The sequence below is a fragment of the Salvelinus namaycush genome, chromosome 34 (assembly GCF_016432855.1).
Source record: "Salvelinus namaycush isolate Seneca chromosome 34, SaNama_1.0, whole genome shotgun sequence".
In the NCBI taxonomy this organism is placed as follows: Eukaryota; Metazoa; Chordata; class Actinopteri; order Salmoniformes; family Salmonidae; genus Salvelinus; species Salvelinus namaycush.
In genome coordinates, this window is record NC_052340.1 from 21539715 (window position 1) to 21555499 (window position 15785).

General features: G+C 47.2%; 1 protein-coding gene across 1 annotated transcript in view; it reads left to right on the forward strand.

Annotated features, from left to right (window-relative positions):
* LOC120028427 (calsyntenin-2-like) overlaps positions 1–15785 on the forward strand; it is a 129702-nt gene that overhangs the window by 103675 nt on the left and 10242 nt on the right. Inside the window, exon 12 of the mRNA XM_038973647.1 lies at positions 8832–9016. Coding sequence (XP_038829575.1) covers positions 8832–9016 — 185 coding nt within the window. The remainder of the gene's footprint in view (positions 1–8831; positions 9017–15785) is intronic.

Genomic DNA, 15785 nt, shown 5'->3' on the forward strand with positions numbered 1-15785 from the left:
CTGCACAGATTCTGCCAGTCCTTGGCCCTGACAGTAAATCTCAGTAAGACCAAAATAATGGTGTTCCAAAAAAGGTCCAATCGCCAGGACCACAAATACAAATTGCATCTTGTCACCGTTGCCCTAAAGCACACAAAAAACGATGCATACCTCGGCCTAAACATCAGCGCTACAGGTAACTTCCACAAAGCTTTAAAATATCTGAGAGACAAGGCAAGAAGGGCATTCTATGCCATCAAAAGGAACATAAAATTCGACATACCAATTAGGATCTGGCTAAAAACACCTGAATCAGTTAGGGAACCCATTGCCCTTTATGGTTGTGAGGTCTGGGGTCCGCTCACCAACCAAAAATTCACAAAATGGGACAAACACCAAATTGAGACTCTGCATGCAGAATTCTGCAAAAATATCCTCTGTGTACAACGTAAAACACCAAATAATGCATGCAGAGCAGAATTAGGCCGATACCCGCTAATTATCAAAATCCAGAAAGGAGCCATTAAATTCTACAACCACCTAAAAGGAAGCGATTTGCAAACCTTCCATAACAAAGCCATCAACCTATAGAGAGATGAACCTGGAGAATAGTCCCCTAAGCAAGCTGGTCCTGGGGCTCTGTTCACAAACACAAACAGACCACACAGAGCCCCAGGACAGCAACACAGTTAGACCCAACCAAATCATGAGAAAACAAAAAGATAATTACATGACACATTGGAAAGAATTTACCAAAAAAACAGAGCAAACTAGAATGCTATTTGGTCCTAAACAGAGAGTATACAGTGGCAGAATACCTGACCACTGTGACTGACCCTAACTTAAGGAAAGCTTTGACTATGTACAGACTCAGTGAGCATAGCCTTGCTATTGAGAAAGGCCGCCGAAGGCAGACCTGGCTCTCAAGAGAAGATAGGATATGTGCACACTGCCCACAAAATGAGGTGGAAACTGAGCTGCACTTCCTAACCTCCTGCCAAATGTATGACCATATTAGAGACAAATATTTCCCTCAGATTACACAGATCCACAAAGAATTTGAAAACAAACCCAATTTTGATAAACTCCCATATCTACTGGGTGAAATACCACAGTGTGCCATCACAGCAGCAAGATTTGTGACCTGTTGCCACAAGAAGAACAAACACCATTGTAAATACAACCCATATTTCTGTTAATTTATTTTCACTTTTGTACTTTAACCAATTGCACATCGTTACAACACTGCATATATACATAATATGACATTTGTAATGTCTTTATTATTTTGGAACTTCTGTGAGTGTAATGTTTACTGTAATTTTTTATTGTTTATTTTTGTATATTGTCTACTTCACTTGCTTTGGCAATGTTAACATATGTTTCCCATGCCAATGAGAGAGAGAGAGAGAGAGAGAGAGAGAGAGAGAGAGAGAGAGAGAGAGAGAGAGAGAGAGAGAGAGAGAGAGAGAGAGAGAGAGAGAGAGATGACGCACGGATATGAAGAGAGAGAAAGGGAGGGAAGAGAGGACACATGAGAGGTGTGCATGGAGGGGTGTCTTTAATGAAGTGAATGATATAGATTGTAACATTCTGTGTAGATTGTTCTGTTAGGAGACCTTACAGACCCTCTAGTAACATTCTGTGTAGATTGTTCTGTTAGGAGACCGTACAGACCCTCTAGTAACATTCTGTGTAGATTGTTCTGTTAGGAGACCGTGCAAACCCTCTAGTAATGTTCTGTGTAGATTGTTCTGTTGGGAGACCTTACAGACCTACTGTAACATTCTGTGTAGATTGTTCTGTTAGGAGACCGTACAGACCCTCTAGTAACATTCTGTGTAGATTGTTCTGTTAGGAGACCGTACAGACCCTCTAGTAACATTCTGTGTAGATTGTTCTGTTAGGAGACCGTGCAAACCCTCTAGTAATGTTCTGTGTAGATTGTTCTGTTGGGAGACCTTACAGACCCTCTGGTAACATTCTGTGTAGATTGTTCTGTTGGGAGACCGTACAGACCCTCTGGTAACAATCTGTGTAGATTGTTCTGTTAGGAGACCGTGCAGACCTACTGTAACATTCTGTGTAGATTGTTCTGTTAGGAGACCGTGCAGACCTACTGTAACGTTCTGTGTAGATTGTTCTGTTAGGAGACCGTGCAGACCTACTGTAACATTCTGTGTAGATTGTTCTGTTAGGAGACCGTGCAGACCTACTGTAACATTCTGTGTAGATTGTTCTGTTAGGAGACCGTGCAGACCTACTGTAACATTCTGTGTAGATAGTTCTGTTAGGAGACCGTGCAGACCTACTGTAACATTCTGTGTAGATTGTTCTGTTAGGAGACCGTGCAGACCCTCTAGTAACATTCTGTGTAGATAGTTCTGTTAGGAGACCATGCAGACCTACTGTAACATTCTGTGTAGATTGTTCTGTTAGGAGACCGTGCAGACCTACTGTAACGTTCTGTGTAGATTGTTCTGTTAGGAGACCGTGCAGACCTACTGTAACATTCTGTGTAGATTGTTCTGTTAGGAGACCGTGCAGACCTACTGTAACATTCTGTGTAGATTGTTCTGTTAGGAGACCGTGCAGACCTACTGTAACGTTCTGTGTAGATTGTTCTGTTAGGAGACCGTGCAGACCTACTGTAACATTCTGTGTAGATTGTTCTGTTAGGAGACCGTGCAGACCTACTGTAACATTCTGTGTAGATTGTTCTGTTAGGAGACCGTGCAGACCCTCTAGTAACGTTCTGTGTAGATTGTTCTGTTAGGAGACCGTACAGACCCTCTAGTAACATTCTGTGTAGATTGTTCTGTTGGGAGACCGTACAGACCCTCTAGTAACATTCTGTGTAGATTGTTCTGTTGGGAGACCGTACAGACCCTCTAGTAACATTCTGTGTAGACTGTTCTGTTAGGAGACCGTGCAGACCTACTGTAACATTCTGTGTAGATTGTTCTGTTGGGAGACCGTACAGACCCTCTGGTAACATTCTGTGTAGATTGTTCTGTTAGGAGACCGTGCAGACCTACTGTAACATTTTGTGTAGATTGTTCTGTTAGGAGACCGTGCAGACCTACTGTAACATTCTGTGTAGATTGTTCTGTTGGGAGACCTTACAGACCCTCTGGTAACATTCTGTGTAGATTGTTCTGTTGGGAGACCGTACAGACCTACTGTAACATTCTGTGTAGATTGTTCTGTTAGGAGACCGTGCAGACCCTCTAGTAACGTTCTGTGTAGATAGTTCTGTTAGGAGACCGTGCAGACCTACTGTAACATTCTGTGTAGATTGTTCTGTTAGGAGACCGTGCAGACCTACTGTAACATTCTGTGTAGATTGTTCTGTTAGGAGACCGTGCAGACCCTCTAGTAACGTTCTGTGTAGATAGTTCTGTTAGGAGACCGTGCAGACCTACTGTAACATTCTGTGTAGATTGTTCTGTTAGGAGACCGTGCAGACCTACTGTAACATTCTGTGTAGATTGTTCTGTTAGGAGACCGTACAAACCCTCTAGTAACATTCTGTGTAGATTGTTCTGTTTGGAGACCGTGCAGACCTACTGTAACATTCTGTGTAGATTGTTCTGTTAGGAGACCGTGCAGACCTACTGTAACATTCTGTGTAGATTGTTCTGTTAGGAGACCGTGCAGACCCTCTAGTAACATTCTGTGTAGATTGTTCTGTTTGGAGACCGTGCAGACCTACTGTAACATTCTGTGTAGATTGTTCTGTTAGGAGACCGTGCAGACCTACTGTAACATTCTGTGTAGATTGTTCTGTTAGGAGACCGTGCAGACCTACTGTAACATTCTGTGTAGATTGCTCTGTTGGGAGACTGTACAGACCCTCTAGTAACATTCTGTGTAGATAGTTCTGTTAGGAGACCGTGCAGACCTACTGTAACATTCTGTGTAGATTGTTCTGTTAGGAGACCGTGCAGACCTACTGTAACATTCTGTGTAGATTGTTCTGTTAGGAGACCATGCAGACCTACTGTAACATTCTGTGTAGATTGTTCTGTTGGGAGACCATACAGACCCTCTAGTAACATTCCGTGTAGATTGTTCTGTTAGGAGACCGTACAAACCCTCTAGTAACGTTCTGTGTAGATTGTTCTGTTGGGAGACCTTACAGACCCTCTGGTAACATTCTGTGTAGATTGTTCTGTTGGGAGACCGTACAGACCCTCTAGTAACATTCTGTGTAGATTGTTCTGTTAGGAGACCGTACAGACCCTCTAGTAACGTTCTGTGTAGATTGTTCTGTTGGGAGACCGTACAGACCCTCTAGTAACATTCTGTGTAGATTGTTCTGTTTGGAGACCGTGCAGACCTACTGTAACATTCTGTGTAGATTGTTCTGTTAGGAGACCGTGCAGACCTACTGTAACATTCTGTGTAGATTGTTCTGTTAGGAGACCATACAGACCCTCTAGTAACATTCCGTGTAGATTGTTCTGTTAGGAGACCGTGCAGACCTACTGTAACATTCTGTGTAGATTGTTCTGTTGGGAGACCTTACAGACCCTCTGGTAACATTCTGTGTAGATTGTTCTGTTAGGAGACCATACAGACCCTCTAGTAACGTTCTGTGTAGATTGTTCTGTTAGGAGACCATACAGACCCTCTGGTAACGTTCTGTGTAGATTGTTCTGTTAGGAGACCGTACAGACCCTCTGGCAACATTCTGTGTAGATTGTTCTGTTACAAGACCGTACAGACCCTCTGGCAACATTCTGTGTAGATTGTTCTGTTACAAGACCGTACAGACCCTCTGGTAACATTCTGTATGCATTCATGTATATACGCTGGGGTGCCTTTAACATGAGAGAGATCAAAGGCTATGGATTGGTGTTTAACTGTTTGGCGTGCAAGCCCGACGTCGGTACACTTATGACAACAGCCAGCTCAAAGTGCAGGGCGCGAAATTCAAAAGATATTTTTTTTAAATATTTAACTTTCACACATTAACAAGTCCAAGACACCAGATGAAAGGTACACATCTTGTGAATCAAGCCAACATGTCCGATTTTTAAAATGTTTTACAGGGAAGACACAATATGTAAATCTATTAGCTAACCACGTTAGCAAAAGACACCACTATTCTTACTCCATCAGTTTTTACTCCATCAGTAGCTATCACAAATTCGACCAAATAAAGATATAAATAGCCACTAACCAAGAAACAACTTCATCAGATGACAGTCTGATAACATATTTATTGTATAGCATATGTTTTGTTAGAAAAATTTGCATATTTCAGGTATAAATCATAGTTTACATTGCAGCTACAGTCATAAATTGCACCGAAAGCAGCCATAATATTTACAGACACCAACGTCAAATACCTAATTACTCATCATAAAACATTTCTGAAAAATACATAGTGTACAGCAATTGAAAGACAGGCATCTTGTGATTCCAGACAAAATTTCCGATTTATCAAGTGTTTTACAGCGAAAACACAATATAGCGTTATATTAGCGTAGCCACAATAGCCAAAAACACAAGCAATTTCCCAGTAGCAAAAGTAAGCGATCGTAACAAACAGGCAAAAGATATATAATTTTTGACTAACCTTGATTTTCTTCCTCAGATGACAGTCCTATAACATCAGGTTATACATACACTTATGTTTTGTTCAAAAATGTGCATATTTAGAGCTGAAATCAGTGGTTACCCATTATGCTAACGTAGCTACTATTTCCCACAACGTTCGGATATTTTACTGACACTTTTTCTGACACACATATTCTGACCAAATAGCTATTCATAAACATAACTAAAAAATACATGTTGTATAGGAAATGATAGATCCATTAGTTATTAATGAAATCACAGTGTTAGAATTCTAAAAATAACTTCATTACGTTATGCAGCTTCGGTATAGCTTAGAGTAGCCAAAACGTTGGCCGCCCACGACTAGTACACAGTTCGACAGATATATGAAATAGCATCATAAAATGTGGTCCCGTGTGGCTCAGTTGGTAGAGCATGGCGCTTGCAACGCCAGGGTTGTGGGTTCAATTCCCACGGGGGGACCAGGGTGAATATGTATGAACTTTCCAATTTTGTAAGTCGCTCTGGATAATAGCGTCTGCTAAATGACTTAAATGTAAATGTAAATAAAATGTTTCTTACTTTTGCTGATCTTTCATCAGAATGTTGGACAAGGTGTCCTTTGTCCAGAACAGTCGGTGTTTGGATTTAGAACCTTCATTTTCCCTCTCGATTTAGGAAGCGCACTTGCCAAGTGGCACGGATCTCTCCAACGTAAACAAAGTCAGAGAACGGAACACGGCAAAACTCCCGAAAAAATTTCAATAATCTGATTAAACTATATTGAAAAAACATACTTTACGATGATATGGTCACATGTATCAAATAAAATCTAAGACGGAGATGTTAGTCGTCCATAACGAGAGCAAAACAGAAGGCAAATCCATGTCCTCTTTCGCGCGCTCCAGAAACAGGAAGTGGACGGTCACGTCAAACAAAGAGCTTTAATTCCACCTCAGACCAAGATAAACACGACATTTTTCTCTCACCGCCTCTTGACAACCAGGGGAAGGTGTATGAAGTGTATGTAGACTCTTACGTATCATGCCCATGTATAGGCATGAAGTTGAACAGAGCATCGATTTCTGACATTCCACTTCCTGGTCAGGAAGTGTGCTGCAGAATGACTTCTGTTTCACTCAGAGAAATAATTCAAACGGTTTTAGAAACTAGAGAGTGTTTTCTATCCAATAGTAATAATAATATGCATATTGTACGAGCAAGAATTGAGTACGAGGCCGTTTGAAATGGGCACAATTTAACTGGCTACTCAATACTGCCCCTTGCAGCCATAAGAAGTTAAAAAATGATCTCTCTCCTCTCTTCTTTCTCCTCTCCCACACCCTCCCCTTCTCTGTGTAATAAGGAAGCAGACTGAATCAAATTACCAATTAAAAGAGTCTTCTGTAGCTGGATGAATACACACACGGTATAATATCATATCTGAAGGAGAGAGAGATGAGGAGGCAGGGTGTTGATGTTGTTTTGAGAGTATAGTACAGATCAGCACAACAGATAAACATTACAGATCTAGGACCGTGTGTGTGTGTGTGTGTGTGTGTGTGTGTGTGTGTGTGTGTGTGTGTGTGTGTGTGTGTGTGTGTGTGTGTGTGTGTGTGTGTGTGTGTGTGTGTGTGTGTGTGTGTGTGTGTGTGTGTGTGTGTGGTAATGCTCTTGTTATGTGTGTGTGGTAATGCTCTTGTTATGTGTGTGTGGTTGTAACGGCAGCCTTCCTCCTCTTCGTCTGAAGAGCCTGGTGCGTGGTGTAGGCACTGGTGGTACTGGGCTGGGGCGGGAAGGTGGCGCCGGATATACCGGACCGTGCAGGCGTACTGGCTCCCTTGAGCACCGAGCCTGCCCAACCTTACCTGGTTGAATGCTCCCCACCCCGACCAGTGCGGGGAGGTGGAATAACCCGCACTGGGCTGTGTTGGCGAACCGGGGACACCATGCGTAAGGCTGGTGCCATGTATGCCGGCCCGAGGAGACGCACTGGAGACCAGACGCGTTGAGCCGGCTTCATGGCACCTGGCTCAATGCTCACTCTAGCCCGGCCGATACGTGGAGCTGGAATGTACCGCACCGGGCTAAGCACACGTACAGGAGACACCGTGCGCTCTTCCGCATAACACGGTGTCTGCCCGTACTCCCGCTCTCCACGGTAAGCATGGGAAGTGGGCGCAGGTCTCCTACCTGACTTCGCCACACTACCCTTTAGCCCCCCCCCCCCCCCCCCCCAAGAAATTTTTGGGGTTTCTTCTCGGGCTTCCTACCGCGCTGTCGTGCTAACCTCATTCGCCGGTATCCCTCTGCACATTGCTCCATGGAATCCCAGGCGGGCTCCGGCACTCTCCCTGGGTCAACCGACCACCTGTTTATTTCCTCCCAAGTGGTGTAACCCATATCCGGCTCCCGCTGCCGAGCTAGCTCCTCAAAACGCCGCCTCTCCGCTTTTGCTGCCTCCAGCTCTACTTTGGGGCGGCGATATTCCTCTGGCTCTGCCCAGGGTCCTTTTCCGTCCAGCTCGTCCTCCCATGTCAATTTCTCCTGCTGCCGCTGCTGCCTGTTGCTACGCTGCTTGGTCCGAGTTTGGTGGGTGGTTCTGTAACGGCAGCCTTCCTCCTCTTCGTCTGAAGAGGAGGTGTAGCAGGGATCGGACCAAGACGCAGCGTATTCCGTGTTCAACATATTTAATTAAACGAATAAACAGACGAAAACGTGAACACTTACAAAACTACAAAATAACAAACGTGGCAAACCGAAACAGTCCTATCTGGTGCAGAGAAAACACAGAGACAGGAAACAACCACCCACAAAATCCCAACACAAAACAAGCCACCTATATATGATTCTCAATCAGGGACAACGATAGACAGCTGCCTCTGATTGAGAACCATATTAGGCCGAACACAGAAACAGACAAACTAGACACACAACATAGAATGCCCACCCAGCTCACGTCCTGACCAACACTAAAACAAGCAAAACACATAAGAACTATGGTCAGGACGTGACAGTGGTAATGCTCTTGTTATGTGTGTGTGGTAATGCTCTGTTATGTGTGTGTGGTAATGCTCTTGTTATGCGTGTGTGGTAATGCTCTAGTTATGTGTGTGTGGTATGCTCTTGTTATGTGTGTGTGGTAATGCTCTTGTTATGTGTGTGTGCATACTGTACATCTGAGATGTTTTGGTTGTGTGCATAATCAAATATTTGGTATGCTTGTGGGTGCACATTGTTACTTAACATACAGCATATTAACATTACCTTTCCTTACCCCCCAGGAGTCCCCAGTGCTGCCACAGTGGTGATAGTGATCTGTATCGCCGCCCTGGTGGTGGTGGTTGTGCTAGGCATCTACCGTATTCACCTGACACACCAACAGGAGGGCAGGAGCTCAGACACAACCAAAGAGCGAGAGCTGGACTGGGACGACTCAGCGCTCAAAATCACAGTCAATCCTATGGAGGTAAGGGGAAGAGGGGGGAGACTGAAAACAAAACAGTGGGGGAGAGGCGAGGGAGGAATAAAGCAAGGAAGGTGAGCGTTGTACGGACCAGATGTTGGAACAGCAGTCAGGATCAGGGGCAAAATACTGTTCAGTTTATTAAAAGTGACAGGTGGTTCCAGGTGAACGACAAAATCATATTAATAGTTACATCATCTACAAAGGTATTTACTAAATATACAGACCCTCGAAATACAGGTTTGAATAGAAAATCAAAAACCTCAGTCTCAATCAGGCCTACCCTGCCAAACCAACTGTAGCTGTGGTATACCAGGCTATGGACAGCCTCCCACACAGCTCACATATCAAACCAACTGTAGCAGGTTGGGGTATACCAGGCTATGAACAGCCTCCCACACAGCTCACATACCAAACCAACTGTAGCAGGTTGGGGTATACCAGGCTATGAACAGCCTCCCACACAGCTCACATACCAAACCAACTGTAGCTGTGGTATACCAGGCTATGGACAGCCTCCCACACAGCTCACATACCAAACCAACTGTAGCTGTGGTATACCAGGCTATGGACAGCCTCCCACACAGCTCAAATATAAAACCAACTGTAGCAGGTTGGCGTATACCAGGCTATGAACAGCCTCCCACACAGCTCACATACCAAACCAACTGTAGCAGGTTGGGGTATACCAGGCTATGAACAGCCTCCCACACAGCTCACATACCAAACCAACTGTAGCTGTGGTATACCAGGCTATGGACAGCCTCCCACACAGCTCACATACCAAACCAACTGTAGCTGTGGTAAACCAGGCTATGAACAGCCTCCCACACAGCTCACATACCAAACCAACTGTGGCAGGTTGGGGTATACCAGGCTATGAACAGCCTCCCACACAGCTCATATACCAAACCAACTGTAGCAGGTTGGGGTATACCAGGCCATGGACAGCCTCCCACACAGCTCACATACCAAACCAACTGTAGCAGGTTGGGGTATACCAGGCTATGGACAGCCTCCCACACAGCTCACATACCAAACCAACTGTAGCTGTGGTATACCAGGCTATGAACAGCCTCCCACACAGCTCACATACCAAACCAACTGTAGCAGGTTGGGGTATACCAGGCTATGAACAGCCTCCCACACAGCTCACATACCAAACCAACTGTAGCAGGTTGGGGTATACCAGGCTATGAACAGCCTCCCACACAGCTCACATACCAAACCAACTGTAGCAGGTTGGGGTATACCAGGCTATGAACAGCCTCCCACACAGCTCACATACCAAACCAACTGTGGCAGGTTGGGGTATACCAGGCTATGGACAGCCTCCCACACAGCTCACATACCAAACCAACTGTAGCAGGTTGGGGTATACCAGGCCTATGGACAGCCTCCCACACAGCTCACATACCAAACCAACTGTAGCAGGTTGGGGTATACCAGGCTATGGACAGCCTCCCACACAGCTCACATACCAAACCAACTGTGGCAGGTTGGGGTATACCAGGCTATGGACAGCCTCCCACACAGCTCACATACCAAACCAACTGTAGCAGGTTGGGGTATACCAGGCTATGGACAGCCTCCCACACAGCTCACATACCAAACCAACAGTAGCAGGTTGGGGTATACCAGGCTATGGACAGCCTCCCACACAGCTCACATACCAAACCAACTAGTAGCAGGTTGGGGTATACCAGGCTATGGACAGCCTCCCACACAGCTCACATACCAAACCAACTGTAGCAGGTTGGGGTATACCAGGCTATGGACAGCCTCCCACACAGCTCACATACCAAACCAACTGTAGCAGGTTGGGGTATACCAGGCTATGGACAGCCTCCCACACAGCTCACATACCAAACCAACTGTAGCAGGTTGGGGTATACCAGGCTATGAACAGCCTCCCACACAGCTCACATACCAAACCAACTGTAGCAGGTTGGGGTATACCAGGCTATGAACAGCCTTCCACACAGCTCACATACCAAACCAACTGTAGCAGGTTGGGGTATACCAGGCTATGAACAGCCTCCCACACAGCTCACATACCAAACCAACTGTAGCAGGTTGGGGTATACCAGGCTATGAACAGCCTCCCGCACAGCTCACATACCAAACCAACTGTAGCAGGTGGGGTATACCAGGCTATGAACAGCCTCCTGCACAGCTCACATACCAAACCAACTGTAGCAGGTTGGGGTATACCAGGCTATGAACAGCCTCCCTGCACAGCTCACATACCAAACCAACTGTAGCAGGTTGGGTATACCAGGCTATGAACAGCCTCCTGCACAGCTCACATACCAAACCAACTGTGGCAGGTTGGGGTATACCAGGCTATGAACAGCCTCCCACACAGCTCACATACCAAACCAACTGTAGCAGGTTGGGGTATACCAGGCTATGAACAGCCTCCCACACAGCTCACATACCAAACCAACTGTAGCAGGTTGGGGTATACCAGGCTATGAACAGCCTCCTGCACAGCTCACATACCAAACCAAATGTGGCAGGTTGGGGTATACCAGGCTATGAACAGCCTCCCGCACAGCTCACATACCAAACCAACTGTAGCAGGTTGGGGTATACCAGGCTATGGACAGCCTCCCACACAGCTCACATACCAAACCAACTGTGGCAGGTTGGGGTATACCAGGCTATGAACAGCCTCCCACACAGCTCACATACCAAACCAACTGTAGCTGTGGTATACCAGGCTATGAACAGCCTCCCGCACAGCTCACATACCAAACCAACTGTAGCAGGTTGGGGTATACCACGCTATGAACAGCCTCCCACACAGCTCACATACCAAACCAACTGTGGCAGGTTGGAGTATACCAGGCTATGAACAGCCTCCCGCACAGCTCACATACCAAACCAACTGTAGCAGGTTGGGGTATACCAGGCTATGAACAGCCTCCCACTAAGCTCACATACCAAACCAACTGTAGCTGTGGTATACCAGGCTATGAACAGCCTCCCGCACAGCTCACATACCAAACCAACTGTAGCAGGTTGGGGTATACCAGGCTATGAACAGCCTCCCGCACAGCTCACATACCAAACCAACTGTGGCAGGTTGGGGTATACCAGGCTATGAACAGCCTCCCACACAGCTCACATACCAAACCAACTGTGGCAGGTTGGGGTATACCAGGCTATGAACAGCCTCCCACACAGCTCACATACCAAACCAACTGTAGCAGGTTGGGGTATACCAGGCTATGAACAGCCTTCTGCACAGCTCACATACCAAACCAAATGTGGCAGGTTGGGGTATACCAGGCTATGAACAGCCTCCCACACAGCTCACATACCAAACCAACTGTGGCAGGTTGGGGTATACCAGGCTATGAACAGCCTCCCACACAGCTCACATACCAAACCAACTGTAGCAGGTTGGGGTATACCAGGCTATGAACAGCCTTCTGCACAGCTCACATACCAAACCAAATGTGGCAGGTTGGGGTATACCAGGCTATGAACAGCCTCCCGCACAGCTCACATACCAAACCAACTGTAGCAGGTTGGGGTATACCAGGCCATGGACAGCCTCCCACACAGCTCACATACCAAACCAACTGTAGCAGGTTGGGGTATACCACGCTATGAACAGCCTCCCACACAGCTCACATACCAAACCAACTGTGGCAGGTTGGAGTATACCAGGCTATGAACAGCCTCCCGCACAGCTCACATACCAAACCAACTGTAGCAGGTTGGGGTATACCAGGCTATGAACAGCCTCCCACACAGCTCACATACCAAACCAACAGTAGCAGGTTGGGGTATACCACGCTATGAACAGCCTCCCACACAGCTCACATACCAAACCAACTGTGGCAGGTTGGAGTATACCAGGCTATGAACAGCCTCCCACACAGCTCACATACCAAACCAACTGTAGCAGGTTGGGGTATACCAGGCTATGAACAGCCTCCCACACAGCTCACATACCAAACCAACTGTAGCAGGTGGGTATACCAGGCTATGAACAGCCTCCCACACAGCTCACATACCAAACCAACTGTAGCAGGTTGGGGTATACCAGGCTATGAACAGCCTCCCACACAGCTCACATACCAAACCAACTGTAGCAGGTTGGGGTATACCAGGCTATGAACAGCCTCCCACACAGCTCACATACCAAACCAACTGTAGCAGGTTGGGGTATACCAGGCCTATGAACAGCCTCCCACACAGCTCACATACCAAACCAACTGTAGCAGGTTGGGGTATACCAGGCTATGAACAGCCTCCCACACAGCTCACATACCAAACCAACTGTAGCAGGTTGGGGTATACCAGGCTATGAACAGCCTCCCACACAGCTCACATACCAAACCAACTGTAGCAGGTTGGGGTATAACCAGGCTATGACAGCCTCCCACACAGCTCACATACCAAACCAACTGTAGCAGGTTGGGGTATACCAGGCTATGAACAGCCTCCCACACAGCTCACATACCAAACCAACTGTAGCAGGTTGGGGTATACCAGGCTATGAACAGCCTCCCACACAGCTCACATACCAAACCAACTGTAGCAGGTTGGGGTATACCAGGCTATGACAGCCTCCGACACAGCTCACATACCAAACCAACTGTAGCAGGTTGGGGTATACCAGGCTATGAACAGCCTCCCGCACAGCTCACATACCAAACCAACTGTAGGCAGGTTGGGGTATACCAGGCTATGACAGCCTCCCACACAGCTCACATACCAAACCAACTGTGGCAGGTTGGGGTATACCAGGCTATGAACAGCCTCCCACACAGCTCACATACCAAACCAACTGTGGCAGGTTGGGGTATACCAGGCTATGAACAGCCTCCCACACAGCTCACATACCAAACCAACTGTAGCAGGTTGGGGTATACCAGGCTATGAACAGCCTCCTGCACAGCTCACATACCAAACCAAATGTGACAGGTTGGGGTATACCAGGCTATGAACAGCCTCCCACACAGCTCACATACCAAACCAACTGTAGCAGGTTGGGGTATACCAGGCCTATGGACAGCCTCCCACACAGCTCACATACCAAACCAACTGTAGAGGTTGGGGTATACCACGGCTATGAACAGCCTCCCACACAGCTCACATACCAAACCAACTGTGGCAGGTTGGGGTATACCAGGCTATGGACAGCCTCCCCACAGCTCACATACCAAACCAACTGTAGCAGGTTGGGGTATACCAGGCTATGAACAGTCCACACGCTCACTACAAACCAACGTAGCAGGTGGTATACCACATACCAAACCAACTGTAGCTGTGGTATACCAGGCTATGAACAGCCTCCCGCACAGCTCACATACCAAACCAACTGTAGCAGGTTGGGGTATACCAGGCTATAACAGCCTCCCACACAGCTCACATACCAAACCAACTATAGCAGGTTGGGGTATACCAGGCTATAACAGCCTCCCCACACAGCTCACATACCAAACCAACTGTGGCAGGTTGGGGTATACCAGGCTATGAACAGCCTCCCACACAGCTCACATACCAAACCAACTGTAGCAGGTTGGGGTATACCAGGCCATGGACAGCCTCCCACACAGCTCACATACCAAACCAACTGTAGCAGGTTGGGGTATACCAGGCTATGGACAGCCTCCCACACAGCTCACATACCAAACCAACTGTAGCAGGTTGGGGTATACCAGGCTATGAACAGCCTCCCACACAGCTCACATACCAAACCAACTGTGGCAGGTTGGGGTATACCAGGCTATGAACAGCCTCCCGCACAGCTCACATACCAAACCAACTGTAGCTGTGGTATACCAGGCTATGAACAGCCTCCCACACAGCTCACATACCAAACCAACTGTAGCAGGTTGGGGTATAACCAGCCTATGAACAGCCTCCCACACAGCTCACATACCAAACCAACTGTAGCAGGTTGGGGTATACCAGGCTATGAACAGCCTCCCACACAGCTCACATACCAAACCAACTGTGGCAGGTTGGGGTATACCAGGCTATTGGCAGCCTCCCACACAGCTCACATACCAAACCAACTGTAGCAGGTTGGGGTATACCAGGCTATGGACAGCCTCCCACACAGCTCACATACCAAACCAACAGTAGCAGGTTGGGGTATACCAGGCTATGGACAGCCTCCCACACAGCTCACATACCAAACCAACTGTAGCAGGTTGGGGTATACCAGGCTATGAACAGCCTCCCGCACAGCTCACATACCAAACCAACTGTAGCTGTGGTATACCAGGCTATGAACAGCCTCCTGCACAGCTCACATACCAAACCAACTGTAGCAGGTTGGGTATAACCAGGCTATGAACAGCCTCCACACAGCTCACATACCAAACCACTGTAGCAGGTTGGGTATACCAGCTATGAACAGCCTTCCACACAGCTCACATACCAAACCAACTGTAGCAGGTTGGGGTATACCAGGCTATGAACAGCCTCCCACACAGCTCACATACCAAACCAACTGTAGCAGGTTGGGGTATACCAGGCTATGACAGCCTCCCACACAGCTCACATACCAAACCAACTGTAGCAGGTTGGGGTATACCAGCCATGGACAGCCTCCCACACAGCTCACATACCAAACCAACTGTAGCAGGTTGGGGTATACCAGGCTATGGACAGCCTCCCACACAGCTCACATACCAAACCAACTGTGGCAGGTTGGGGTATACCAGGCTATTGACAGCCTCCCACACAGCTCCGGCATGGACAGCTCCCACACAGCTCAACCAACTGTAGCAGGTGGGGTATA